The 26,881-nt window shown below is 66.6% G+C and overlaps 5 protein-coding genes across 6 annotated transcripts; 1 reads left to right on the forward strand and 4 right to left on the reverse strand.

The window, feature by feature from the left end:
• Positions 1-314: 314 nt before the first annotated feature.
• Positions 315-6,473, reverse strand: H696_00575. 2 transcript variants are annotated; one of them, XM_009494451.1, is made up of 4 exons: positions 6,104-6,473; positions 2,847-3,071; positions 1,756-2,700; positions 315-1,546 (listed from the first exon to the last, which is right to left on the reverse strand). In XM_009494451.1, exons 1-4 carry the CDS (start codon positions 6,431-6,433, stop codon positions 1,085-1,087), a joined length of 1,962 nt encoding a protein of 653 aa, XP_009492726.1. In that variant the 5' UTR covers positions 6,434-6,473; the 3' UTR covers positions 315-1,084. The 2 variants fall into 2 exon arrangements, with proteins under 2 accessions (XP_009492726.1, XP_009492727.1); XM_009494452.1 differs by lacking the exon at positions 6,104-6,473 and adding an exon at positions 3,226-3,413.
• Positions 6,474-13,408: 6,935 nt separating this feature from the next.
• H696_00576 (actin like protein 2/3 complex, subunit 5) lies at positions 13,409-14,882 on the forward strand (the record flags this gene model as incomplete). The annotated part of the gene is made up of 6 exons (XM_009494453.1): positions 13,409-13,434; positions 13,621-13,633; positions 13,753-13,916; positions 14,079-14,151; positions 14,367-14,543; positions 14,817-14,882. The coding sequence occupies 6 exons, from the start codon at positions 13,409-13,411 to the stop codon at positions 14,880-14,882; spliced, it is 519 nt and encodes a 172-aa protein (XP_009492728.1).
• A 325-nt stretch (positions 14,883-15,207) lies between these two features.
• H696_00577 (hypothetical protein) lies at positions 15,208-16,481 on the reverse strand. The gene is made up of 4 exons (XM_009494454.1): positions 16,183-16,481; positions 16,002-16,087; positions 15,796-15,902; positions 15,208-15,613 (listed from the first exon to the last, which is right to left on the reverse strand). The coding sequence occupies exons 1-4, from the start codon at positions 16,399-16,401 to the stop codon at positions 15,354-15,356; spliced, it is 672 nt and encodes a 223-aa protein (XP_009492729.1). The 5' UTR covers positions 16,402-16,481; the 3' UTR covers positions 15,208-15,353.
• Positions 16,482-17,117: 636 nt separating this feature from the next.
• Positions 17,118-18,667, reverse strand: H696_00578 (hypothetical protein). Its single transcript, XM_009494455.1, has 3 exons — positions 18,191-18,667; positions 17,723-17,981; positions 17,118-17,497 (listed from the first exon to the last, which is right to left on the reverse strand). Exons 1-3 carry the CDS (start codon positions 18,571-18,573, stop codon positions 17,279-17,281), a joined length of 861 nt encoding a protein of 286 aa, XP_009492730.1. The 5' UTR covers positions 18,574-18,667; the 3' UTR covers positions 17,118-17,278.
• A 990-nt stretch (positions 18,668-19,657) lies between these two features.
• H696_00579 (hypothetical protein) lies at positions 19,658-25,917 on the reverse strand (the record flags this gene model as incomplete). The annotated part of the gene is made up of 2 exons (XM_009494456.1): positions 19,658-20,115; positions 20,753-25,917. One exon carries the CDS (start codon positions 25,915-25,917, stop codon positions 20,779-20,781), a length of 5,139 nt encoding a protein of 1,712 aa, XP_009492731.1. The 3' UTR covers positions 19,658-20,115; positions 20,753-20,778.
• Positions 25,918-26,881: the final 964 nt, after the last annotated feature.

Genomic DNA, 26,881 nt, shown 5'->3' on the forward strand with positions numbered 1-26,881 from the left:
GGGGGGGGCACATTCAGTTGAAAGAGCCATGGAGAGCTCGGCTAATATCTGCCGCGTCGCCCTTCTTGTTTGCCGAGGCAGGCTTGGTGGGCCCGCCCCCGGGTGCTGCTGCCGCTGCTAACCTGGCCCACTCCTCTCGTTATGCCCCGAGCTCCTCCCTCTCAAGCACACATAGATACACACATATACATGCATACATACTGTCATCGAAGACAGCAGAGACAGAGACACAGAGAGAAAGAGAAGGTGGAAAAAGACCGAAGTGAAACACAGGCACACATGGCTCACCCTCTTCCCGATGCTTGCGGCTTGGTGTATATTCTTCAATGAGGGGGGGGAGGAGGGACGTGTCGCGGGGCCGGCCGCCACGCCAGCTCGGCGCGCACTGAGGAAATCAAACAAGTGAAGAAGCTCACGCGAAGAGGCAGAGGAAGGGAGGAGTATATCAGGGAAGAGAGGGAGACGGCAGGAGCCTACTTTACAGGGAGCTGCTCTCTGGGAGGGGGAGGATCTATGAGCCGGTCACGGAACACAGAGAGTGCAGCAACAACAGGGGGGGAGGGGCCACACTACTGGCATGCGCACTGTGCGCCAATCCCACGGACGCACTGCTTCTCGCCCGGGCCCCAGTTTACACCCCTCGCCCACCATGGGGGACCCCCAAGGTGGAGAGAAGGGCAAGGTACTGGGTATGTGGGGAAAAAAGGAGGCGCAAGTGTGCAGGACACGACGGGCGGGGCGCAGGCCGAATAAGGATGTGAAGTGCGTGCATGGGCGCGCAAGGGAAGGGGGGGGGGAGGGGAAAGAGATCTGAGGGCCACCACAGGTGCACACACAGTTCCGTCCCTTCTGGAGGAAGGAGAGAGAGGGCGGGCGTACACGCATGCATGCATGCGCGAAACATGTGCACCAGAGGGAGGTAACACAGGGGGGAGGGAAGGGAGGAGAGAGAGGGAGAGAGAGAGAGACGAAGAGGAAAAGCACAAGGGGAATGTCACAGGAAGAAAGAGAGAGGGAGAGAAGGGGAGGAGGAAGGGGGCAGGGAGAAGCATCTTCCTCGCTGTCCGCCAAATGTCACTTTTCCTTAGTTGACGGCCTTGCCGGCCGGCTTCTTGCGGGAGTCGATCTTGGCCAGGTGCTTGTGAACACGGGCCAGAGCCTCGAGGGCATCATCGGCCAGGCCATCGCCGCCGGTCAGGGCCCAGAAGCCGTCGCGGGAGCGGTCGTGGATCGGGCGCAGGGCCTTCCAGATGGCACTGTTGCACTTCATGCCGGAGCCGAAGGCAATCTGCCAGATGCGATCGCCCTTCTTGATGCGGGCGGAATACTCGATGAAGGAGAGCTCATACCAGATGGACGAGGAGGAGGTGTTACCCACGCGATTGAGGGTGGCGCGAGAGGGCAGCACATCATCCGGGGTGAGCTGGAGGTTCTGCTCGAGGCCATCGATGACAGCGCGGCCGCCGGCGTGGATGCAGAAGTGCTGGACGGCCTTGCGGAAGTCCGGCGTGTAGCGGGGAATGTTCTTGAAGCCCAGGTACTTGGTCTGCAGCGGGCATCGCGTGCGCGTGTGTGCAGGGTTGCAGGGGCGGGGGGGGGGAGCAGGAGGGAGGGAAGAATGTGAGACTAATGCCCACGCCTGGCGCAATCGGTGCCCGGAGGAGGAACACCCCAGACACAACCCGAGAGGCAAGGGGCGACGACCACCGAGAGAGAGAGAGAGAGAGCGAGAGAGAGCAAGGCGAGGAAACATACCTGAACCAGGTTGATGAAGAACTTCAGCTGCTCGGAGATCGGCAGAATCAGCGGACCCAGAGTGGTCAGGTTGGAGCGCAGGGTCTTGGACACGACGTTGATCAGGTCCTTGCTGAGGCGGACACCGATCAGGTTGTCCGGGTCCTCAATCTGGTAAACAGCCTCGAGAGACTCATCGCTGGCACCATGGTGCACACGCACGGTGTGCAGCAGCTCATACTTGGCGCGGCTGGCATACTGGGGCTTGTTGGTGAGCAGCACCGCGGCGCAGCCCATGCGGAAGAGGCAGTTCGACAGCAGGAGGTTGCGCTGGTTACCGTGGTACCAGTTCTGGGTGATGTTCTCGGTGGAGATGACCAGGCAGTTGGAAGCGCCATGCACCTGGAGCAGGTCCTTGGCGAGATCCAGGGAAATGACACCGGCCGAGCAGCCCATGCCCGAGAGGTTGTAGTTGCGGATGTTGTCACGCATCTTGTAGCGGTTGATGATCATGGCCGACAGGGAGGGGGTCGGGTTGAAGAGCGAGCAGTTGACCACAATCAGGTCGATCTTGGACGGATCGACACCGGTCTTCTGGAAGAGCTCATCGCAGCACTTGCCAGCCACATAGAGGAACTCATCGCGAGCCGACTGCATGGACAGGTCCATCGGCGAGATGACAATACCAGGGGGGAAGTAAGTGTGGTCGCCGAGGCCGGACCGGCGGAGGATCTTCTCCTGGAAGTCCAGGGCCTGGTCGGTGAAGAAGCCGGAGTCGCGAGAGCGCTGCATGAAGAAGTCACGATCGATCATGTACTCCAGGTCCGGGTCGAGAACAACGAAGTCCAGCAGATAGACCGAGGTCTGCTTGAGGAAGCGGCGCGCGCCCCAGGCAAGGAAGACGGACATGGCGATGATCACGATCCACAGGTCGGTCTCCAGGCCGTGCAGGACGGCATAGAGTTGCTGCGGGAAGGAGGGGAGGGGGAGGGGGGGGGAGGAAAGGGGGGAGAAGGGGTGAGCGGTCGAATGTCGCAGAAGGGGACAGGGAGTAAAAGGTGGAGCAGCAACAGAGCGAGAGAGAGAGAGAGAGGAAGAGAGAGAGTGCATACCTCATAGCGCTGGCTGAGGTTGCTGGCCAGCTCATTGGCCGAGATGAGCATCATGGAGGACTTGGCGTAGATGAAGGCGATAGCGGCGAAGAAGATGCCGAGAGAGAGCCAGTTGATGACACCGAACCAGCTGCGATAGCCAGTTCCAACTTCCTGGAGGTTGACGGGGATCTTGTCGAGGTTACCGTACTTGCGCAGGTCCTGGGGCTTGTAGTCATCGATGAGCTATATCGCGCCAACAGAGGGGGGGGAGAGGGCAAGGAGAAGGGCAGAGTCATCAGAAGGGAGGAAGGGTTAGCAACAAGGGCAAGACAGGCAGGACGGGGGGGTGGGGGGGGGTAGGTAGAGGGGGGGGTAAGGTAAGGGAGGGGAGGAATACATTCTGGACAAACCAGAGGCGATTCAGGCGAGGGGGGGGTGAAGGAAAGCCTGCCGGCCCGGCAGGGGGCTGCAACACGGGGCCACAAAAGAGGGCACCCGGTGGGAAACAATACTGGTGACGAGACACGGGGAGAGGCCCCCGCCGAGAGTGGAAAGCCGACATAAGGATTCGAGGACAGCCCCCCCCCCCCCACTCCCCCATCAGGGATAAAAAGGGACGACGCGACAGGGCCGGCGACCACAGTGGCCAAGGTAGCCTGGCTGGGGGATTTTCCATCCATGTGTCATATCTGTGCCGATGCCCGCGCGGGTACACGACCCTGCCCGTTTCACACGCCTTGGATTCGCCCCCCGCCCCCCCCTCCCCCCCCATCTACTGGCCAATTGATTGTGGCCAACAAATGGCAGGCGGATGGGAGGGGGGGGGGGGGGGGCGCAGCCCGTCCCACCCCTTGCGGATATCCACAAATGATGGATGTTGGCCGGTCCGGTGTCACGTGCTCGATCGAGGACGAGGTTGTGTCCTGGATGTGACACTTTGCGCCCCAGCTGCGCGCGGGAGAGGGGGGTGCCCTGCGCTCGCGCACACACACACACACACGCACACACGGATCGGGGTCCCAGGATGGGGAGCGGGAGCGCGCCAAAACGCACACCACCCTGCTCCCTCCCCTGCCCCTGCCCCGCTCCTATTAAAGGCCGCATGCCCTTTGTTCCGACCCACGCACACCAGAGAGCAGGGCCCCGCATGCATCGTTAAGTGAAAGACGCATCGGCCTTTGCCCCCCCCCCCCCCCCCCCCCCCTCGCTCACTCTGCTCCTCGCGATACAAGGACACGTACAGGGAGAGAGAGGGGGGGCCAGGGGAGACCCCCAGACCGGGGCAGTGCCCAATGTCAACCTCGCGCAAGCGGGGCGGGGCAGACACAGGGGAGAGGGGGGGGGGCACACAAAAGTGCTTAGCCATGCTCTGGAGGCATCTCGAATAGCCGAGGAGAGAGTGGCGGGTAAAACCGGAAGAAGGCTGCATGTGAGAGCAATTACCCCTCCTCATGCTTTCTGCTGACATATCGCCGCGAAGCGAAACGAGCTGTAAAGGAAGAGGAGAGAGGCAGGGGAGGGGAGCCCTGTCCCTTGTGGACCCTGTCGGGTGTGTGGAAAAGAAGAGACCGGCACACGTCTTGGACCAGAGAATGCTCCCTCCAGGAATGCATGCCGCCACCTCCCCGTGTGGCCGGCCAGGCCAGGGGGGGGGGGGGGGGGGGGGGGGCAGCGGACCGGATGTCATCGGACTCGGGCCACCCCCCGTCCCGGCCAGGGGGGAGGGGGGGTGGGGTGGCAAAGCATGCACGGCCAACACAGAGCGTCGGGGCCCGCTCCTCCACTCTTGCCCTGCTTCTCCCCGCCCCCGGGGGCCCTGGCGCAGACACACAGGCACACATCGGCCAATCCCCCCCGCCGACCCACCTCTCACCAAAAATAGATGGATGTGGAGAGAGGGGGCCAGGCAAGGTTGTGCCAGGGAAGGGGGGGGGGGGGAGGGGGCCAAGTGCCCTGACTTGGACTATTATCCCGCGCTGGCACATCCCCCCCCCCCCCGCTCATGGGGACATCCCGTGGGTGGACGGGTGGGCAAGGGGCCCGGGGAACGAGGATAGCCCCCTTTGCCCGGGAGAAGAGGGAGGAGCCTGGCGAAGGGCACGCAAGCCCCCCCCGCGCCCTTCCCTCGACAGGGAGGCCTCCCCGATGGAGATCCTGTTGCGAAGCGAGTGCCTGCCACCCAGCCACATTCCGCCACAACACGACCGCTCTTCTGAGTAGCGCGCAGTTACGCAGAGTGGGGGAGCGGGGGACAACGGAGGGAGATTCACACAGAGAGAGAGAGGGGGGGGACGGATTGGCACCAACGGGTCCACATAGAGGAAAGACGGATGCGAGTCTGTATCCCCCCTCGCGCCCCCCTCGCGCGAGGGGGAACGACGGGGAGGGGGAGACACACCCGAGCCCGGCCTTCGACACAGAGACATGTCAAGGGTGCGTTGGCAAGTGCCGGACATTACACTTATGAAATAGCATTCCACATGGAGTGGGTGGATTTTCACCCGAATCAACCGAAGGTCCCGTGCAGGTGCATGGTGGCGGCGGGAAGCAAAGGCCCACACCACCACGGGCCCAACGCCCTCCTCCTCCCCCTCACGGCCGCGGGCTCCCCCCCCCCACACTCGCGCTCGCTGGCCTCCACCTTGTCGTCTCTCTCCGGATGGATCGAAATACGGGTGGCCACATCATGCCGGCCCGCATCATGCGCACATACACACCAGATGAGGAGCCAGCAACGGAGGAGGAGGGAGGCAGGGGCCATTCGCCGAGGGGGGGGGGCTGCTGAGGGAAAGGACACACACCCAAACCCACACCCATACAAGTCGGAACGCCCCTGCTATCGCGAGGCGGCGGCCCCCCTCGAGGCCCCCCCTCGTTGCCCTGCGCCGCCTTGTGCACTTTGGGCACATGGAAAAGACGGTGAGATGCCCAGGGCACCACCGGGGGGCAGGCGCGCGCGCGCGCGCGCACGAAGCGCGACAGAGAGAGGGGGAAGGAGGCCGCCCTGCCACCCATATGCCTCTAATTGCCCCCAAAGATGATACCTGCGCGACCCCCCTCCCCCCTTGGCCGGTAGTGGAGAGGGGGCGACACATAGGCGAGCAGACAAATGCACATACACACACTCACAGGGAAACACACAAAGCCCCAGAGGGACATGGCACTGGATGAAAGCAACGGAGAAAGACCCGAACGGGAGACGGGCGTGCGCGCGCCAGGGGGGGTGGGGGAAGAGGCGGAAGGAGGCAGAGGGAGAAGTTCACAGAAGGACGGACCTTGCGCTTGGGGCGGGCCTCACCGGAGCCGTCATCCTTGGGGCAGACGATGTGCGGGCGCTTGACGCGCGAGACGTTGCAGCGCATGCGGGCGGAGTTGTGGTGAGCAAAGGTGGCTGCGGCGTCGATCTGCTCCTTGGTGAGGCCGGCATTGCGAGCGGCATTCTCAACCACGCGGAAGGCAATCTCCGGGGTCAGCTGCGAGGAGTCCTCGAAGGAGATGACCGAGTCGAAGAAGGCCTGCGGCGAGAAGGACCCGTCCGGCATGAAGTAGATGCGGGCCGAGCTGGTGGCCGCCACGGAGCTCTGAGCGGGGGGGGTGTCTGTCATGCTTACAACAGCAATAGGGGGGGGGGGGGTGATGCGATCTGACATCGCAAGAAAGACCACCGACAGCAAAGTATGGGGGATGAAGGTGAGTAGGGGGGTTCACGGGGCAAGGAGCGGTAAGGGGGAGGTGAGGAGGGGAGGCGTATGCAGCGGCTTTGGCGAGGAGCTAGGCGTCGACGCAGAGAGGAGATCTCTCGGCGTCGGGCGCAGGAGAGTGGCAGGCAGGCAGGCAGAGAGTGGAGTGGAGGGGGGGGGGTAGCAGGTACGTTGTTGGGGGGGACTGCATCTGGGGGGCTTCTCTGTGGGGGGAAGCCGCGCGCGGGGGACCGTCTTTTGTATGGCCGTGGAACGTGGCGGGATGATCACCACTCGAGGCCCCCCCCCCCCTCCTCCCCCCGCGCGCCGGCCTCCCCGGCACAGACGCAGGTCAGGTCGGGGGGATTCCTGCGCCGCCCCCGAGAGGGCCCAGGTGCGGTCAAGAGCATACGTGACCTCGGTGGGGGGCACGGCAAGCGGGTGGACTGGCTGGTCGTGAGGGTGGGCCCGGGCGGGGGAGGGGCGGGAAAAAACGGGCCGCCGTTGGAGTTCCTGAGTGGGGATCTGTATTTTAGCCGGCGGTGGGCGGCGTGCATTCACACACACACACACGCGCGTACACCACCAGCCAAGAACACACCGGGTCGTGCCCTGGGGGGGGGGGGTGGAACTCAACCCCATGGGCGGCTGCTGCCCGGACCCCGAGTGAGCCCCATGCCAGCAGGGGATGTAGCACGAACCCCCCGGGGGGGGGGGGGCCGGCGAAGGCGAGCCGGGCGAGTCTATCCGTGCGTATGTGCATGTGTACACAAGCGCGCGTGCTCGCGCGCGCGCGCGCGCCCCACAACCAGAGGTAGGGGGGCTGGAAGGGGGGGGCCGGCGAGCACACACACGCACGCATATTTTGCGCACACAGCAAGAACCTCACAATGCGTCGCGTGAGAGGGTGGGGGAACACAGGAGTGTACTCCCGGCTCAAGCCCAGGCATCCAACTGATAACGGAAAGCACGGCTAACACTGGGCTCCCGTCGGCTCGGCAATGAGCCCCCCGCCCCTCGGCAGCCCGCACAAGGCTCGTCGAGGGCGTACGACGAAGAAGCCGCGCCTGCCGCCTGCCCCCTTTTGTGCCCCCCCCCCCCGGGGGGGGGAGGGGAACAACACTTGGACAAAAAGGAAAGGGGCAAGGAAGCGTTCTCCGCACGAAGGTCACGCACGTTGCCCCGCCCCCTGCCCTGCGCCCCTGCGCGGCCACCCCGAAGCCGGCCGCTCGCTCTCCATGTGGGCGTGTCCCAACATCCCCGACCCGGCCTGGCCGGCTGGCCGTAGAATATCCCCGGCATAGGACCAGCCACCCCCCCGGGGGGGGGGGGGGGGGGGGGGCCAGCGCGATAATCCTCCGCTCGATCTCCAGCATCGGCAGGCCGCAGGGCACTGCGGGCCATGGTCGCCTCATTCCCGACGGAGGAGCTGTAGGTGTAAGGGCGGGTGGGCTAGGGCTCGGGCGGTGAAACCGCGGCGGGCCCGGTGCCGGCAGCCAGGGCCACCCGGAGACACGGGTGGCGAGGCCCTTGGCCGTGTAGGATCCACATGTGAGGTGCATCGGCTCTCGACACAGGGCACGGCGACGACCTCCCGGGCCCCGCGGCGGGCCGAGCGAGAGGGCACCGACGGTGGGGCAGATATGCGCCTGGGCGTGGATGTCTCGCTTGCGGCTCCAGTGATAGCCGCCGTGCCGGATGTGTCCCCCCCCCCCTCCCCGCCCCCCCGGAGTGCGCACATGAGCCATGTCTGCGCCGGTGGAGGTCACCTCAGGGCGAGTGGATCGGTCTCCCGGGCACACGGCCGTCATATGAAAAAGCCCTGGACCGGTGGCTGTTGACCCGATCTTCACATGGTGCTCAGGCCAACAAGGCGGGGTGTGTGGTGGGGGAGGATCCGGCACCGCGGGCGCTCGCTCGCCAGCACACCGCGGTCCGCCTCGGTCTCCCCTTCGACGCATGATCGAGCAATAAAAAATGGCACATAAAATGCCCCCCCCCCCCCCCCGGCCACACACGCTCACCGTACTCCGCCGTCCCGGGCAAACTAATGACCCCCGGCCATGTCGGGTGAGTACAAGCCAAGAAGAACATACGCATGCCGGCCGACCGGCCAGGCCCCTCCAGACGGTCGGGGGGAGGGGGGGGGAGGAGGTTGCCGCCCACCTGGCCTGCGGGGCCAGGTGCGCTGCCTGCCCGCCTGCTCGGATGGCCAACTCCCCCGAGAGATGGAGGGACTTCCACGAGCCCTCATCCGGGAGCGAGGCGCACCGAGGACGGGACAGACCGGGCGATGGGCGGCGGGCCTCCTACCTGAATGGTGCCTGCTGTGTCCCGGCCGACGGGGAGGGGGGGGGATCCTGGCCCACTGGGCGCTGATAATCTCCGGGCTGTTGTCCGGACCGATGAAGCCGAACTTCCTCGTGCGGGCCCTCCTTGGGTGGGCGGGGGGGGAAGGGGGGCGAGGGACCACCCCATGCCCGCGAGAGGCCGGGGTTCCATCCTGGCGCGGTCTCGCACCCGGCGCTCAGCTGCACTTGCCCGAGGATGAATCCCGGGCGCGCGACAGGGAATGGGAGGCCATTGGTCCCCTGGCACACAGCACATGCTTTGGGCGCCCGGATGGGAGGAGCCGGCCAGCGCTCCAGGGAGATAGTCCCGCGCTCGCCGGGGCGGGCGAGGCGCCCCCCCCCGTTCGCAAGGGCGACCGTGTGTATCGGCGTGGTGGCGGCCGGCGGGTCGGAGGGCGGGAGGGCGCCCGTGACGTGAAGGCCTCCCCCCCGCCCCCCAGTCCCGACCGGGGCGGGGAATGGAGAGGCAGCGTGGGCGAGATAATCTCGGGCCGTGGCTCGACAGCGGCCCGTGCTCCATGTACCAACCCACAGACACCTAGGCATCCCAGCCAAAGAGGGCGAATCGGCGACCATGTGTGCGCCGGCCCGGCCGCGGGGGGCATGCTGGCGCCCGAGGCGGTCGCGGCGGCGGCGGCGGCGGCGGCGGCGAAGGGTGGCAGGCAGGAGGGTGAGCTTGCCGGCCAAAAGGGCCCCTGCTCCCGAGGGCCGGGACCGTGCCACGTCGGCCCCCCGCGGCCGGGAGTGGGCGGCGCGCCGGAGCGGGGGGGGGGGGGAAGCTCACGAGCTGGAGTGACCGCCTCCGGGGCCGGTCCCCAGACCCCCTCCCCAAGATGTGGCCCCAAATAATTTGGGGCTCCGCTATTTTCACGGCACCGCATTCGCCGGCCCCCCCCCCCACATCAGGCCCCCCGCCCAGCCCCCCTCCAATGGCGTGCGTGCGTGCGTGCGTGCGCGTGCATGCGGCCCGGGAGCACGGGCCCAGCCATGCTTCTCGGCACGGCCTGGCTGGGGCGACTGCCCCTGCCGCCGGCCCGGATGCGGCACCAGCATGTCGGCAGGCCCGGCATGTCGCCCGGTGGCGAGGGACAGGGCCGTGGAGAAGGAGCCTGACGCCTGGTCCTGGGGCAAGGGAGCAGCACGTCCGCCCCCCCCCCCCCCTGTATTCTCGCTCGCCAGCTTGTGAATGTGGACGATGAGCCTTCGGTCCAGAGGACGAGGAGGCGGGGACACATCGAACGTCAGCCAAAAAAATGGGGCGCCCTGATGGCTGCCCTGGGCGTGCGGGGGGATGTGTTTGGACTGTTGAGTTGCATGTGTCCCTCTCGGCTCGTGTCCCCTCGCCCCCCCAGGCCCGGGCGAGAGGGGGGCACGTTGGCCAGTTGCCTGGTGCCCGGGCCCCTCGCCTGCCCATCCCCCACAAGGCCTCCGCCGTCGGTGCTGCCCGGGGGAGAGGCGCGGGGGGGGGGGGGGGCCGGGGCGGGGGCGGGGGCGCCCCTGTCCTAACACGGCCGGCCCTCCGCGCAGGCGAGTGACGGGGAATATTTTCCGGGACGGAAAAGGCCCACCAAGTCCGGCGGTGCGCGCATATTAGCAGTCATTCACGCTCTCTTGGGGGAGCTTCCCGCCCCGCCCTCCCCCGGGCCGCCCTCAAGGCCGAGACGCGCTTGGGGCCTTGAGCGCGCCCCGACCGTGCAGTTGGCACGCATTCCGCCGGCAGTCGTCGCCTCTCCGCGGAGGAGGATCCAGCCCCGGGCCCGGGGGCCGTGTCGGTCCCAGCGCGACGCCCTGGCGCACCTGGAGGCCGTGCGAGGCGCCCAGCCGTCGCCCTCATGCCCAGCGGGCCGGGGTCGCATGGCGCGAGGGCCCGGGGAGGGTGTTCGTCCACGCAGCAGACTTGGCTCCGGGCAGGAGGCCGGAGCGAAGAAGCGTGAAAGGCGCGCCCCGGCAGCTAGGGCCCCGGCCGGGGCGCCGAGAGCCCACCAACTCCCCGGGGGAAGGCCAGGCTCCGTGCATGCCCTGGCTGGCCCTTGCCCCGGACGATTCCCCGGACGGCAGTGCGTGTTCGGGGGGGGGGGGTCAGCCGAGCGTTTTCCCCCCCCGGCTCCGCCCCCCCCGCCCCGCCCTCCTGTTCGAACTCCGGCACCCCGGGCCCTCGGGCTGGTGGAACAATTTGTTAGGACCCAAGTTTGGGGCCGCTGCTCCGCCCGGGTCCCAGGCGGCCGGCCGGGTATTATCGCCGGCTGCGAGGGGAGGAGCCGGCGGCGGGCGGAAAGCCGGGCAGCCCGCGCGCCCTCGGCCGGGGAACTGTTCTGCCCTTGTCTGTCTTCCCCCCCCCCCCCCTGCCCCCCGCCCCCGCCCCGACACCCCTTGCTCTTGCTGGGCCGAAGGCTGTTCCGGACCTCGGCGGCCATGTGAGGGCCCGCCCTGGCCCGGCTCCCTGGCCCTTTAAGCGGACGGGCCCTCGGTCGGAAATTCGGCGCATTAAAGCGGTCTCAGGAGGGGGGAGGCACCCTGGCACGCGCCCGACGCGCGTCCCTCCCGCCCGGAGGGCCCCGGGGCACCTCCCTCGGCGGGGCCCGCACACTGGAGTGAGTATTCCCGGCGCACGCGCCTCTCAAGGCGGCCTGACCGCCCCCCCGGTGGAGGACCGGGCCCCCGAGCCGGTCACCCAGCCCCTCCCCGGTGTGGATACAGCGGCCCCGGACCCGGCCACCGGCGCATGCCGCACCAGGGGCACCCGGGGCCGGGAGGGGGCCGCTGCGTGGGGAAGGGGGAATATATAACAACAAAAAAACAAAAAACTCAGCTTACCTCATAATATTTCCGCCCACTCCGGGCCCATCAGCTTTCGCCCCCCCGTTCCCGGGCTCATACGCCCATGCCCTCTGTGCAGCCCAAGGTGCACACCATCTTGATTATTTGGTCTCCCGGCTCGGGAATGGGGAGCGAGGCGAGTCAGGGGGGGGGGGCGAGAGACCAGCCATACCTGCGGAGGTGTGAAGGTATGCCGGCCGCAGTGGGGCCGGCCCCCCGGCCTTCCTCTCCCGACTGGACTGCTGTGCCCTGCTGACTTACGGCCTGCCCCAGGCCCCGGGGCCCCGGGCCCCGGTCCCGGCCCCTCGGAGGAAAGACCCCTTTCGCCCTCGCGTGAAAAGCCGCCTCTTTGGTGCCGACCGGGGGGGGGGGGGGGGGGGGGCGCCGCGGCGTCGTACAGAGCACCTCTGTGCACCCTGCCAAGAGGCCGCGCAGAAGACCCATGACCGGCCAACGAACACCACCCGCCGGGCCCGGGGTGCGGCCCGAAAGAACACTGTTCCAGGGCTAGGTAACGTGCCCGTCAAGCTGACTTGCAGAACACCGTTCCCGGACGTGATCAACACAATAACAAACCCTGCCCTCTGATCAGTGGTATGCAGTTATTCATTGGGGTCGGATTCTCGCATTGTGGATTTCGTGCGATTAAAAGCACCGCTCTTCCGAAGGACAACGCCCGGCGGTTGCCCCCGTCTCTGTTATGGCACGTCCTCATCATGTACGCGCCGGCTCCTCCGCTCTGCCTGGCCACCGGGGGGGGGGGAGCAGAGATTCTGAAGGCCCGTGTATATTTTTTTTCCCATAATGGGCTCGATGCATTAGTGTAACTCCGGAGCAGGGCTCCGAGGAGAAGGGGGCGCTCGCCTTGTCTGTGTTGTCGGCACTTTGCGAGCATCGGTGTCCTTGTCGGAGGTGGTGGGGCGGTCTCTTTCTGGCCGGCTCTGCGGCCGACTGCAAGCCGGCAGACCCTCCTTTCTCGCGTGCGAGGGCTCTCCCCCCTCACGCCCCGGCGCCCTGCCCCCCCCCCCTCCCTCCCCCCAGCTCGGCGGCATGGGGGGGGGGAGGAGGCGGGGGCCGGACAGCGCCGGGCCTTCCCGTTCAACCAGCTCGCGGCGCTCAGCGGGGCCCCTGTGCATTCCGCCTGCGTCCGGCCCCTGTATCCTGGCTGAGCCATCAAGCCGGGGAGGAATGTCCTTCCAGGGCTGAGGCGTTAGTTCGCCGAGTCCCACAAGGCGGCGCACAGCCCCGCCCCCGGGGAGGCAGGTCGGGACTGGGAGGACCCACCGACCCCAGACGGGGCAGGCCGCACCCCGTTTTCTCTGCCGCCGCGCCCCTTTACCCCGGCGGAGGGGGGCGGGGTGGGGCGGGGCGGGGCGGTGTGTTGTTGCTGGGTCCCCGCGCATTCGACCGGGCCCTCGGGTCCTGGACCGGAGCTCGGGGGGAGGGGCCCCACTGCGTCTGTATGTGTATATGTATGTGTGTGAGTGTGAGTGCTATTCTCGATTGTACGCAACACAGGCAGGCCCAAAAGCAGTGCGCAAGAAAGAGAGTGAACCGAGGGGACACAAGGGGACAGCGACAGAAAGAGAGAGCCACATACGCCGACAGAGAGAGAGAGAGAGAGGGCAAGGGAGTTGGGTAGGTCGGTGAACGAGGCCAGCGGGGAGTACAGCCCTCCCCCCCCCCTGCCCGCGGAGCTGGGGCTTTTTCCGACCGCCCTCCGGTGCCCCCGATGCGACGGGGGCGCCACACGAAGCAGTCCGCACCTGCTCATCTTCTCCCCCTCCCGCCTTCCTTCCTCCCTCCCCCCGCCTCTCTTCAACCGTGTGTCCCCCCCCTGCCCCCTCCGCACCGCCCTCTTCGCCCCTCTTGTCCGCAGCGCGCCGTCCAGTTTCGCCCCCCTCCCCCCCTTTCTCTCTCTCTCTCTCTCTCTTTCACGTGCAGTTTCGCGGAGGATGTTCTTCCCTCTTCCCGTCCCACTGCACTCGCCGCTAACCGCATTGCCATCGCCGTTGCCATTGCCGCCACACTTGCGTGCGCGCGTTCCGCCTCCCGCCCCCCTCTCCCCCCATGCAGATGTCCTCCTTCAGTGTCAGCGTTGGTGACTCTTCCAAGCACCGCAACATCGATGTTGACTCCCTCCTTCGCGAGGGCTACGAGGATGATGACCAGTCCGTTGACGCCAGCGTCGTTGCCTCCATCAACGACCGTGCCACCAACGTCCGCACTCTCCTGAACAAGTGCGTGTCCCCCCCCCCCTCGGGCCTTGCCTTGTCCGCACCATGCGCGCGCCTCTCCTCCTTCATCCGTTCCGGTCTTCTCGCCCCTCCGCCCCTCCGCCCCTCCGCCCGCTCAGGCCACCCGCTTACTTTCCTCCTTCTCGCTTGGCCACGTACACTCAGGGGTGATGCCGCCGGCTCTGTTGCCGTTGCGGTCGACAACCCCCCCTTCAACTGCAACGACGCCGCCCTCAAGGTGCGCCGCTTCTCCTCTTCCAGGCAGGCTTCCTCCGTGGCCTGCTTCCCCTCCCCCGCCGGCCCTCCCCTTCCCCTCCCCCGCTGGCCCTCCCCTTCTCCTCCCCCTCCGCCTTCTAACATGTGCTTGTGTCCTTGCCTCTCTCTCTCTCTCTCCCCCCCTCTCCTCTTCCCCCCCTCTATCTCCGCTTCGCCCCTTGCCATGGCGTCCGGCAGGCCAAGAACCTCGAGACTGTCATGAGCTCCCTGTCCGCTGTCCGCGCGGCTGACATCCCGGCCGTCATCAAGAGCCTGACCCCTGAGCAGGTCGACAACCTGGTCAAGTACATCTATGCCGGCTTCGCCATCCCCTCCGGCCAGTACTCCGGTCACCTGCTTCTCTGGCACGAGAAGGTGCGTACCTGCTGCCGACCGGGCGAAAGACGGCCCGGCCAGCATGCTTCTGCCTCTTGCCACTGCCAGGGGCGCCCCCCCCTGGCCTGCATCTCGCCGTCTCCCCCCTCCCTCCCCTCCCTCTGCTGGTCTTGCTTTTTGCTCTGCCTCCTTGTCCCTCCCTCTCTCTCTCTCTCTCTGACACACAATGCTTCTCTCCTCTCCCTCCTATCTCCATTCTCATCTCCTATACACACACACACACACACACACGCACATCGGCCACCACCATAGGCCATCGAGGTCGGCGGTCTCGGCTCTATCACCCGTGTCCTCACCTCCCGCAAGACCGTCAACTAGACGCACTTGCCTTTTTGGGGGACCACGTTTCCCCACCCCACAACTGCACGCGGAGCTGGCATCCGTTGCCCACCTCCCTCACCCTGGCGCCAGTTCGTGCCATATGACGACCGCGCCGGCTCCTCCTCCCTCTCTCCCATTCTCCCGCGCATTCGCGTGTATGTGTGTGTGTGCGCGCGCGCGCGCACGCACGCATACACTCACACACACAACACCAGGTGCCTTACCCCGTGGTTGTTCGGTGCACCGTCCTCCTCGTCCGGTGACGGTTGACTTCGTCCACTCGCGAGGCCCAGCGCCCCTTTTGTCCCTCAAATATAAAACAGCTTCATTCCACACAAGGCATCCTCGCTGTCCGTCAGCCAGGGGAAGGGGGGTGCGGGGGAGAGGGAGCGGGGTGACGATGGGGCCTTTTTTTTTCCTTGTCTTGCTGGTCCTCGTGCACCGTCTGTCTGCCAGTCGGCCTTTCCCCTACAACTGTGTCTCGAAGAGCGGGTGCTCATCGTCGTCGTCGTCGTCGCCGCTGGCGTCAGACATCCTGACGTCCTCACTTGCGAAGGCGAACCGAGCCAGGTCTGGCCGGAGCGCATGCATCAACTCCTCGCTTGCGCCCATCTCGGTGTCCAAATCTAGCTCGTCCTCGGAGTCATTCTCCCGGAGGGGGGCAGTTGTGGCGGAGGAGCCACCGGTGGCGGCCGGCCGTAACCCGGGGCCCTCAAAGTTGTGAGCCACTACCTCGAAGATGGGTTGGCCCGCGTGCGGCAAGGGAGGCAAAACGAGCGAGGGGCACCCCGGGGGAGTCAGTCGGGCGCATGCCTTTTCTGCTTGCTTCTCTCCCGGCTGGAGGGAGGATCCCCCCTCGACACAGGAGGAGGCGCCGGGGGGGGGGGGGGGGGGGGGGACTTGTACGTACGGGCATACTCAACCGAGGCGGCAATCGAATCCAGCTTCATGTCTCGCAGAGCGGCAACAATGCTGGCCGGCGAGGGGCTCACCCTCCCAGGGCTGAGTTCCATGGCACTGGGGGATAGTCCACGGGGGCGGGGTATGGCATTGGCCGCGGATGTGAGTGAAAGGGGTGGCACGCAGGGCAAGCAAGTGCGGTAGCATGAAGCGCACGTGAAGATGACGTAGTTGATGAAGAGTGTGGCCGCGCGCCGGGCACAAAGCTGGGACTCCTGCGAAAGCATGGCATTGTCCGGGAGCTGGCGCGTCCACAAGTGCGAGGTACACATCAGTCAGGACAGCTGGGAGCGGCATCGGAAGGGAGGAGGTGGAGAGAGGGGGCAATGTTCCGCACCCGATACCTGAGTGCCCGACCGATGGTGAGGGCTGGCAGGGCGAAGGCATCCAGGCCAGCCCGGTCATCGACAGCGACCGCGGTAGAGGCGGCAGTGTCCTCTGTCGAAGGCTCGGGCTCGGTTTCCGCAGGGCCGGGGGAAGCCGACACCCCCGGCTCACTGGGGATGATGTCGGGCTCCGGGAGAGCAAGAGTGGCCGCTGTGTCAATGTCGGACATGGAAGCGACCGGGTAAGGGGAAGAGCAAGCGCGTGGAAGACCGAGAGGAGAAGCAGGCCATGAAACGGGCAGAGGCGGAGGGGGATCGTGGTGGCGCGTGTCAGTCACACCAGGCCCTGGACGGGTCTCTTTCACTGGTCCTTTCTGGCTGCCGGAGGGCGATCCGCCAGGCAAAAGCCCGGGGCCGAGACGCCCCTCGCGGGGGCAGGCGGAGGAATCTCTCTTGATGTGGGGATTTTATATTTATAACGACCACATGCGTTGGTAGGTGCTTTTTTTACTGTGGTTGGGCAATTCCCTCTTCCGGCTAATCCTCTGGCTCCCGTTCTTCCCGACAACGCAGCTTCGCCCACAGAATCCAACAAGAGGACCCATTCACAGGCATCTTTCCTCCTTCCCCCTGCCACATCCTTTCCCGCGCCTTCTCGCCATGTGTCTACCTTTTCCAAATGCACCGTTGAACCCAACACACGAGGCAGCATGGATTTGGAGGGAGGGGGGGGGGGGGCAAATTCAAAACATATGTTGCCGGCCAGTGGCTACTTGGTGGCCACCGGCCAGGGCAGGATAAATGTATTGCTGTGCGGCAAAATGACATGCACGCTGCGGGCAGCGAGAGAGAGAGAGAGAGGGGCAGGGGAACAAAGGACAAGGGATCGATGGTGCACATGGACACCCGGCCGGCCGATACCCGTGAGAATCTCCACGGAGACGGAGGGAGGGGGGGGGGGGGGCGGGTGTGTCGGTGTATGTGCGGACAATGTGAAGAGCAAAGGGAGGCGCGGGGAGCGGCAGAGGGCCTCTTCTTCGCCACTCGGACGTGCGCAGAGGGCCTCCTTCAGACAGGCAGACTGCTCTGTCCCTTCCCCCTCGGCAATTAGACAATGATTTCGCAGTCGGGATTGCGAACAGCCATGACGATGGCCTGACGCGCCACGTCCGAGGGGAAGGCCATGTTCAAAGCGCAGACACGACGAAGCCCGGGCGAGGCAACCGCCAGGGCGACCTGATCCTCGGTGAGCCGGGTCCTGGAGAGATCCAGTTCCCGCAGCTGGGGGAGCTTGCCAATCAGAGCCGCCGCATCTTCCCCGATGAGCTGTCCGGAGGGGGGGGGGGGGGGGGCAAGGGGGAGGAGGGAGGGGCCAAGGGGTGGGGAGATACAGAGAGGAGGATATCACGGGCGCGCGCGCACACACACACATGCATGATGTTAGCGATTGTCAGCAAAAGCAGGCGAGCAGCATGGTGGAGCCTCTTGTGGGCAAGCAACAGGGCCCGGCCCGGGGGCAGTGGCCATGGCGGGGACGCGAAGAGAACATACCTGACACCCACTCAGGTTGAGGGTCTCCAGGCCTTTGACACCGGCCAGGTAGGCCATGCCACGGTCGGTGATCGCCGTGCCGGAGAGGTCAGCGTCCACAATGGCTGGCGTGGGCCCGGTGTACTTGGGCTTCTTGTTCTGGATCCCGGGGCACAGGGTGTCCAGACGAAGGAGAAGTTGCTGGGGGTTGGTCAGCCATTCGGCATCCCCCTCGAGGCGAATCTTGCCATCGGCCTTGAGGAAGAACTCGGCCGCGGCACTGAACGCAGGGATCCCCACGGCAAGCAGGAGCGGGGTCAGTTGCCAATTCAGCCCTGAGAGGAGGAGCGGGAGGGGGGGGGGGAGGGAGAAGAAATGCACGGCACACATAGGGACAGGGGAAAGGGGGCGCATGATTCAGGAGGATTCAAGGGGAAGGGGCCCCGAGGAGAGGGGGAGAGAGGGGAGGACAGGGGCCTGAGAACGCACAGGTCCGCGCCAAGAAGGCGGATGCGGGAGTTGTCCACCGAGTTGAAGATATTGTTGACCCAGGTGGAGAAGACCGGCGCCGGGGGGGAGGGCCGGAAGGGCCCGCCAGCCGGCATCATGCTGGTGGCCGTGGTAGAAAAGTATCGCCGGCCATCGAAGGGCCCGTTGTCGGAGCCCGACCGGCGGGGCGGATACTCCTCGCGCTCCAGGGGGATCAGGAGTGGCTCCAACTGCGGGCCGTCATGCTCGGAGCGCCCCGAGCCCGGTGGTGAAAGGAGTGACTCCAGCGCGCCGGTCAGGGACCCGGCCGCGCGGGGAAGCGCCTCCCGAGCCGCTCGCGGCACGAGAGTGGGAAGACGTTGCGAAACCCAGCGGGGAAGCATGATTCTTATTCGAGGCAGGTGGTGCACGGAGCAGAGATGCTTTGGCGTGAGTGTGTAGATGTAGTTATGAGGGGGGGGAGGGGAGGGAGGGAGGGAGGGGCGGGTGGTTCGGTGGGAGATAGATAGAGCCAATGCCCGTCAATGGGGGCGGCCGGACTGGTGGCCGAAGTAATTTCACCGACAAGGTCCATGCCAAGTCATCGCCTCACATTCGACCGAGAGACGCATCCGCCGAGGGGTGCACAGCGCGGCCCGCACACAATCCTCGGTGACTGTCACCCCGTCGTGCTTGGACTTCCAGTTCCCAGGGCGGGGCAGGATGCGCAATTAAGGGGCTGACCAAGAGGCGGGTCGGGGGGGGGGGGGGGGGCGGACGCGATCGATACAGCGATCGTGGCGCCCCAGCGCATTTCGATGGTTCGCGAACCGCCTACACGGCGGCACATTCTCCACCAGCTCGCCGGCGATAAGAAACGTGCTTGGGGTTCTCCCAGGGGCATTTCCCTCCCCCTCTCCCCCCGGGGAGGGGGGGGGGGGCGGGGACGGGGGGCGAAATCGAGAGAGACAGACCATCCCCCGGCCCAACACCCCAGCGTTCAGCATCCACCCATGCCCCTGCCCCTTCCGCCCCCCCCCCCCTGCTGGCCCTGCGCCCGTGTTGGTGTTTTTCCAAAGAGGTCTTGGTGGACCCTCACGTGATACTGTCCGATCGGGCGCCGGCGGACCGCCTGCTGGCGGCATCTCGCCCCGGGCCGGGGGGGGGGGGGCGCAGGGGGAGATCGGTTCTCTCGGTGCAGGGTTCTCGCCAGGGGCACCACCCTGGGAAGAAGACAGACAACCAGAGACACCACGGGCACACTGGTCTTCCCCCGACACATGGGGTTGGGGGATGGCGTGGCGAGGAAAAGAGTCGCTAGGCAGGGACGTGCGGAGGGGGGCACAACATGTTGGGACTGAACGCGGAGTGTTCCTCCAGCTTGAAGTCCAGCTTGAGAGGCTTCCCCCCCCCTCCCCCGGCCCACAGCAGCATGTCGCATGCGGAAGTGTAAATACTCGCAGAGGTTCTTGAAGAAGTGCGTGTGCGCGCCACCTGCGTGTAGACGATATCATCTCAATATGAATGTATTGGCAGGAGAGTGCGGGTGTTTGCCTTGTACCCTTCCTTGCGCCGGCAATCCGCCCAGCGAAAGTCAGGAGGGCGGCAGAGAGGTCGAGGGGGCGAGGGAGGCAGAGGGAAAGGAGGAGCCGGGGAGCCGCTTGCACAGTGTCCGGGCAAAATGATGCAGGGACCCTGTACACGCATGTACATTGGGAGTGAGAGAGGCGCGACGCGGGTCAGACCCCTCTCATCTCCTTGACTTCCGCCCCTGTCTTCCGTCCCTGCTGCTTCTGCCGCCTCGCCACCCAAGGCGCACACAACGTCCCCTTCTTCTCTGCAAGGGGACACACGCAAATGCGCGCAGACGTCAACAAAATGTGAAGAGGGAGGGAGAGGGGGCGAGAGAGAGAAGAGCCGGCGGCAGGTGAGCGTTACACCGGAGTCTTTTTGGTCGGTGGTGGTGGTGGTGCGGAGCGCATGAGGAGATAGGCAGAATGCCGGCACACAGGTGGGCGGGTGTTTCCCCCCCCCAGGATGCACACGCCGCCACAGGGCGAAATCGCGTCAAAACGAGCGGCAGATGTCAGTTCATGATCGAGATACGCATACGAGGACGACGGCGCGACTCCCGATCGATGTGCGGGGCAGAAAAAAGGGACATGCACTTCCATCAGGGCCGCTCTCCCCCCCCTCCCCCCCCCTGCTGAGATGCGGTGTGTCCTGCCAGATCGCATGTCGTTTTGGGCGGGGCATGGACACGCTGATGATCGCGTGGTAGACACATGCAAGCCGACACACACACACACACACACACGCACACACATGCAGTCTCCCCCCGCGAGCAGATAAGATCCTCCTCTGCCCGCCTCCGCCCGGCCCATGCCTGCACATCCCCCCCCCCCCCCCCGGCCATCTGCCACGGTTGCGCCTTGGCCATCTGTCTCGCTTGCTCCTCCAGCCCCCCCCCCCGCGGTCACATTGTGTTCTGTGTCTATCCCCCCCCCCCCCCCCCCCCCCCCCCCCCCCCCCCCCCCCCCCCCCTCCGCTGTGTGAGAGCAGGGACACACAATGGGCACATACCGTCGTCACAGAGACACCCCGAGGGCTCACTTGAAAAGACCGCGGGTGGCGGAGCCGGCCGCCGAGGAGGCCACGTTCGAGGCATGCTGGTCCAGGCCGGAGGTCAAGCCCTGACCGGCACCCTGGGCCATGGTGTCCAGGGCGGCGGTCTTGGCAGCGGTGCCGGACATTGCCGAGGTGGCGGCAGCACCACCGGCGGTGTTCTTCGCCGCCATGGACCCAAGCATCTGCCCGGGAGCGGAGCTGAAGCCGCGGGCCGCGGTGCCGAGGGCACCCGGCAGGTTGGAGGTTGCGGCGCCGATGGCATCGTTCATGACCACCTGGCCGCCGGCCATGGCCGCCGAGCCGGCGTTTCCGCCAGACATCAGAGACCCGGCGGTGGCCTGCACGGCACGGGGGGCCGTGGAGCCGAGCATCTGCGCCGGCAGGCCGGCCGTCCCGAGGGCATTGCCCATGGCCGTCTGGCCACCGGCCATGGCCGTGGAGCCGAGGGTGCTCCGAGCGGCCGCGGCCCCGAGGCTACCGCCAGGAATGCTGCCGGCCGTCACGGCGCCAAGGGCGTTGCTCATGGCCCCCTGGCCGCCGGCGAACAGACCAGCCGCCGCGGCAGCCGGGGCAGCCCCGGTGCGCCGGGCGCCGGTGCCAGCCTTCAGCTCATCGATCTCATTGTCGATGGTGCCGTTGGAGAAGCGCGACGCGCGGTAGTTATCCGAAGACTCCTCGGTGACGAAGGTCTGGCCACCGCCGCTGGTGTTGTTGTTGCGGGCGGCCGAGTTGCCGAAGGCCTGCTGCTGCTGCTGCTGCTGGGGCTTGTTGATGTTCTTCGAGGAGGAGGCAGCCTCGGCATAGGTCATGGTGCGGGGCGCCTGGGCCGAGGTGGCAGAGCTGGAGCCGGTCTGCTGAGCGGACAGGCTGCTGGGCGCGGCACCCCCGGCGGTCCGGGCCTTGGGCGCCTGGCTGCTAAACTGCTCGGTCGACTCGGGCGTGTTCATGGCCGAGTAGTTGGCGGTCGACGGGGACAGGTTCCGCGTGTAGCCGTTGGACGGGGCGGCGGCCGAGGCGGAGGAGCCCGCATTCTTGGCCGCGAAGCCGCCGCTACCCGAGTCGAAGGTCTGCTGCTGCCGGCGCATCTGGCTCTCGTAAAGCTTCTGCGAGCGCTCTTGCATCTGGCGACCGGTCATCTTCTTGCCGGGGATGGAGGAGGCCGGCGAGTCGTAGCTCATGTCCTTGCCACCGGCCAGCGAGGCGGCCCGGCCACCACTGCCGGAGTAAGCCTGCGGCAGGGGCGGCGGGGGCGCCGGGATGCCGGCACCGGCGGAACGCCCGGCCCAGCGACCGGCGCTCGGAGACGACGAGCTGTATGCCTCAGCGGCATAGTCCTGGTACGACTGCGAGGGGAGGGACGCCTCGTCGGCGAAGTGGCGCGGGGCGGCCAGCGGCTCGGGGGCTCCCCAGGCGGCGCTCTTGCCACCGCCGCCGCCGGTCGCGCGCGAGGACTTCTTCTTGATCTGCGAGTCCTTGTACTCGGCATACGAAGTGACGAAGGAGTCCTGGCCCAGCATGGCTGGCTCATCTGTGCGCACGCTGTGCATCAGGCGCGCCTCCTGCTGGCCGGAAAAGGCGGCGGACTTCCGGCCGCCGGCGGCCATGCTCGACCGAGGGGGGAAGTGGCTGGCACGGTGCTGCACCGGCGACGAGGGGTTCGACGGCGAGGTGATGTACGACACGGTGGCCATGCTCTCGTAGTTCAGCGGGTCCATGTAGTCGGTGTTGATCAGCTGGCCGGTGGACTCGGAGATGGCGCGGTTGCGCTCCAGGGTGCGGGGGCTCATCGGGGGGGAAGCGCCGGCCACCGGAGCCGCGCGCGGGCTGAAGGACCCGGAGGCCACGGTGCGCGGGCTGAAGGACGTGGTGGTGGTGGTGGTGGTGGTGGTGGAGGAGCCGATCGGCGCCGGGGCGATGGGCGCGCGCGCCAGGCCACCGGCCGCCGTCTTGGCGGTCAGGCAGTTAGGCCCATGCGCATGGCCGATGGACGAGCAGGTGACCGTCTCGACGACCTGATTGCCGCTCGGGCTGCGGAAGACCTCCTGCACGCAGCAGGTGTCCGACATGGGAGCCGCCGCATCACCGGCCGCGACAAAGGGCGCCGGCTTGGCCGCCACTGGCGCCGCCATGGCCATGGCCGGGGCCGGGGTGGCCATGCGTGCGCGCGGACGCGGCGACAGGCCGTCGCGCTCGTACGCGAAGAAGTCCTCGCTCGACCGGCGAAGGCGCATGGAGGCCGAGTTGGATGCCGGGATGAAGGTCCGCTGGGCACCGGTCGGGCTGGGAACCTGCTCGACCATGGTGGTGGTGATGGTCTCGACGCGCTCGCGCTCCGGACGGCCGGTCTTGGCATTGGTCACGGTCCGATAGTTGACCTGGCGCTCGGTGACAGTGGGCGAGAGGGCCCCACTGCGGATGGAGGCATTGCTGAACTGGCGTGACAGCCGGCCACCGGGGCTAACCGGCAGAGCATGCAAATGCCCGATGGGCGGGCTGCCGACCATGGCAGCCTCGCCGCCGGCCCACTGGCGGCCGAGCTCGCGCTCGATGTCGGCACCGGTGGCATACCGGCCACCGCGGCGCGGGGAGGGAGCCTGCTCCAGGGCCCGGCGGCGCTCCACCGCGGCCTCGGTGCCGCCCATGGCCAGGCCGACGGCATTGCGCTGCTCATTGGCATGGATCTGGTCATACATCTCGAGCTTGCGCTCGGCCACCTTGTGCTGGAGCTTGACCAGGGTCAGGTCCAGCTTGGCGATGGCCTTGACGATGGCCTCCTCGATGGACTCGGCCAGGCGGCGCTTGACCACGCTGTTGAGCACCGGCTTGGCCATGGCATAGAGGGCACGGTGCTCGACACCGCGCATGTTACGGATGCGCAGCGAGTCGATCGTGCACCGGACCAGGCGCGCACGCATGAAGTGCCCGCCCTCGGTGGCCGTGCCAATGCTACTGCCAACCACGCGGCTGCTGGCCGCACGGTGGTAATAATCCCCGGCGGTCAGGGTGGCCGGGTCGGAAGACCGCAGCGAGCCCGGCGGGCTGGTCAGGTAGGCATTCGGCTCCGGGCTGCTCGGGGACATGAGGCCGCCCACCCGGCGGGAGATGCGCCGACGCGGGGACAGCGGCGAAGCCGGCGGGTTGTCCGACAGCGGGTGGTTGGTGGCCGTGACACCGACATGGCGCGGCGACCGGTGGGGCACGTGCGACAAAACGTCCACACCCTGGCGGTAGGTATAGCGCGGGGAGAGCGGATCGTCGACCCAGTCGCCGGGCGCCGTCGTCCGGGGCGAGGTCGCCCCCCGGCGAGGGGACCCAATCGACCGGCGCCCATGGTGAGTCGGGCCGGACTTCCAAGTGCCCGAGGGGAGGGCACGGTTGTCCGGGGCACCGAGGTTCCGCGCGCGGTTGGCCTCAATGTCATCGGTGTTGATGTCCAGGTAGACCTCGATGCGCATGCCATCGCCGCCGAGCTCCAGGTCGAGGGTACCCTCATCATGGAGCTTGGGGAACTTGTGGCGGGCATACTTGAACTTGATGCCCTCCAGCTGGGCGCGGATGTCCTTGACGGCCAGGTACACGCGCGACTGGATGGCATCCCGCTCGCCGGACCCATCGAACGAGGTGTCCAGCACGGCCTGGGTGTTGTTCTCGACGATGATCTGCTCCGGCAGGACCTCCGACCCGCGGAAGACGATGCCCTCCACGGCGAAGTCCATGTTGGAGTCCGGGTCATTCGGGTCGGTCTCAATCCGGGGCAGGGCCACCCAGTTGAGAAGCTGCATGATCACCGGGACCACGAGCTTGCGCACCTCCAGCAGGGCCTCCGGCTTGAAGGTGGCACGGCCGGTGACCGGGTCCAGGAAGAGGTTCTGCAGGAGAAGCTCACTGCTGACGGCCAGCTCACGAGTGGCCGGGTCGGTCTTGATGGCATTGACAAAGCCATTCATCTCGGTGAGGGCGCGCTGCAGCGGGCCGCTGTAGGGCCGGAGCAGGACGCGCTGCTGGCGCACATACTCCGAGAAGTCGTCCAGCCAGACCGGCGAGTCGGTCCAGGCCGGGTCGGTGACCGAGGCCTCGATGAAGCGCCGGGTCAGAGACAGGGAGTCGCCGATGGACGTGTCATTGCGAGCCCCGGGGATGGCCGTGTGCAGGGCCGCGTCGGCCTCCAGAGCCCCGGAGAGCTCCTTCAGCGCATGCCACAGCGGCCGGAGGGAGTACCCACCGGCAAAGCGCTCCAGCAGGACCTGCGCATCGCGCCGGGCACTGGCGGCGTACGCCTCGGCGGTCAGCTGCTGCGAGGTGACGGCCCCCTGCGGGACGCCGGCCGCCGAGTGGGTCACCTCGGAGGCGGTTTCAACCGTGCGCTTGAGCCCGCTGGCGGCCTGGGCAAAGCGCGGCTTCAGCTCATCATACAAGTCAAAGAGACTGAGGATGGCGGCGCGGGTCTGCGGCTGGCGCGAGATGCTCAGGAAGAGCTCCTGCGCGCGGAAGCCGATGCTCTGCAGCTCCTGCGGGGTCAAATCCCCGGTGAGGAAGGTCATGCGGCTCTGGCCGGCCATCTGGCCGAGGGAGGCGCGGTTGCTGAAGATGTCCAGCAGAAGCATGGACAGCTTCTCCAGCGAGGCGCGCAGATCCCCGGAGGTCATCAGCTGGCGCACCAGGTTGGAAGCCACCGAGCGGAAGTAGTCCCGCTCGGCCGGGCTGACCATGTTGTTGAGCCCGCGGGTGACGGAAGCCAGGGCGGCCCGGCCGTCGATGGTGCCGGCCATGTTGGCCGCGGCGCGAGCGCGCGGATCGAGCGAAGCCGCCTCGGCGGCCTTGGCCGCGCTGAAGGCGGCCCGCTGCATGGCCTCATCCGGGTTCTTCTCGTTGATGACCGTCTGCAGGGCGTCGACCCAGCGCTGGGCGTCGCGCGCGGTCGACTGTCCGGTGGGGCTGAGGACACCGCGGGCCTGGGTGCGCTGCAGGGCCTGCTTGGTGGTGTCGAGGATGTGGTGGAGCTCGGCATTGTGCGGAATCTGGCCCTTGCTCAGGGAGTCCGTCATGTTGATGGCATGCTGGCGCGCCTCGATGTCCGCCGGAGTCAGACTCGAGGACGAGTTGGAGCGGTGAGCGGGCATATTCTCCTTGGGAGCTGTGTGTGGCCGTGGCGTGGGGTTTCCAGGTGTTTTCCAGGGATGTCAGTGTCACAGGGAGGGCAGCCGGATCTGTCGAGGGAAATGTATGTATATATATGTGTGTGTGTGTCTGTTCGTGTAGGGGGTGGGTGGAGGGCATTTGCATGAAAGTAGGCCCAGCAGTCGGACAGAGCGCCGGGTCGCCAGGAGCGGGAGTGTCCCCGATGCGTACTTGTGTGTTTGGGAGGGGGGGGGGGGGTGAAGAGTGTTGTGGCGGGATACACCTGATATGGAGACACCTAAGGGCATAGTTGCAGAGAGGCCCGAGGGGGGGGGGCGAGGTGGAAAATATGTAAGTCCACCATCCTGGGTGACGCTGGCGGAGGCGCGTTTTCAGCGATGGGTGTGTGCTCCCCGGCACGGGTATATATGTACCTCTGTCGTGAAGGTGAGAAAGATTGGGCGAAGGGATTATGTAAATATCAAGTATCCGGTGAACTGTCCTGGGATACAGAGGTTAGGCAAGGGCGGGGATTATGGTCCATAGGTCAGCAAGCGAATGAAGCCATACAGATGGGGGAGGGGGGGGGGAGGGGGAGGGAACAAGATGGGCAAAGAAAAGGGGGAGGGCAGCGGAGCGGGAGGAGGCATGGGCGGAGGCTTACTGTTGCTATGTTCCTCGAGATCTGATAAGACTGTTATGAAGAGCTGTTGCTCCACAGCGGTCCGCAGGTTGGCCAAATAAATACCTGCTCCCCTCGACGGCAAAGGAGGCATAGGGGGGGGGGGGGGGCATAGCCGGGCGTGTCTCTCAGGGCAGGCGACACCTGGGGAAGTGAAGCCGGAGGCGGGGATGCATGGCAGCATGGGTCACACGTAGCGGGTCGGATGGGCCCCTGGCGAGGCCAGTGCGGCAATAGGGGGTGGGGTGGATGTGTGATTGTGTGTGTGTGTGTGTGCGGGAGGG

The sequence above is a fragment of the Fonticula alba genome (genome assembly GCF_000388065.1).
Source record: "Fonticula alba strain ATCC 38817 unplaced genomic scaffold supercont2.1, whole genome shotgun sequence".
Taxonomy (NCBI): Eukaryota; order Rotosphaerida; family Fonticulaceae; genus Fonticula; species Fonticula alba.

Bases quoted from the DNA above. Each gene is read 5' to 3' on its own strand.
- H696_00578 (XM_009494455.1), bottom strand. From the start codon at position 18,573: ATGCTTCCCCGCTGGGTTTCGCAACGTCTTCCCACTCTCGTGCCGCGA. The intron at 17,982-18,190 runs GTGCGTTCTCAG...CCCTGCGTTCAG, and splicing joins CGCCTTCTTGGCGCGGACCT to TGCCGCGGCCGAGTTCTTCC. The intron at 17,498-17,722 runs GTATGTTCTCTT...CCCTCCGGACAG, and splicing joins TCAACCTGAGTGGGTGTCAG to CTCATCGGGGAAGATGCGGC.
- H696_00577 (XM_009494454.1), bottom strand. From the start codon at position 16,401: ATGTCCGACATTGACACAGCGGCCACTCTTGCTCTCCCGGAGCCCGAC. The intron at 16,088-16,182 runs GTGCGGAACATT...TGGACGCGCCAG, and splicing joins GTCGGGCACTCAGGTATCGG to CTCCCGGACAATGCCATGCT. The intron at 15,614-15,795 runs GTACGTACAAGT...TCTTCGAGGTAG, and splicing joins CGCCTCGGTTGAGTATGCCC to TGGCTCACAACTTTGAGGGC.
- H696_00575 (XM_009494451.1), bottom strand. From the start codon at position 6,433: ATGACAGACACCCCCCCCGCTCAGAGCTCCGTGGCGGCCACCAGCTCG. The intron at 3,072-6,103 runs GTCCGTCCTTCT...GGCGCGATATAG, and splicing joins AGGCCCGCCCCAAGCGCAAG to CTCATCGATGACTACAAGCC. The intron at 1,547-1,755 runs GTATGTTTCCTC...TGCCCGCTGCAG, and splicing joins TCTTCATCAACCTGGTTCAG to ACCAAGTACCTGGGCTTCAA.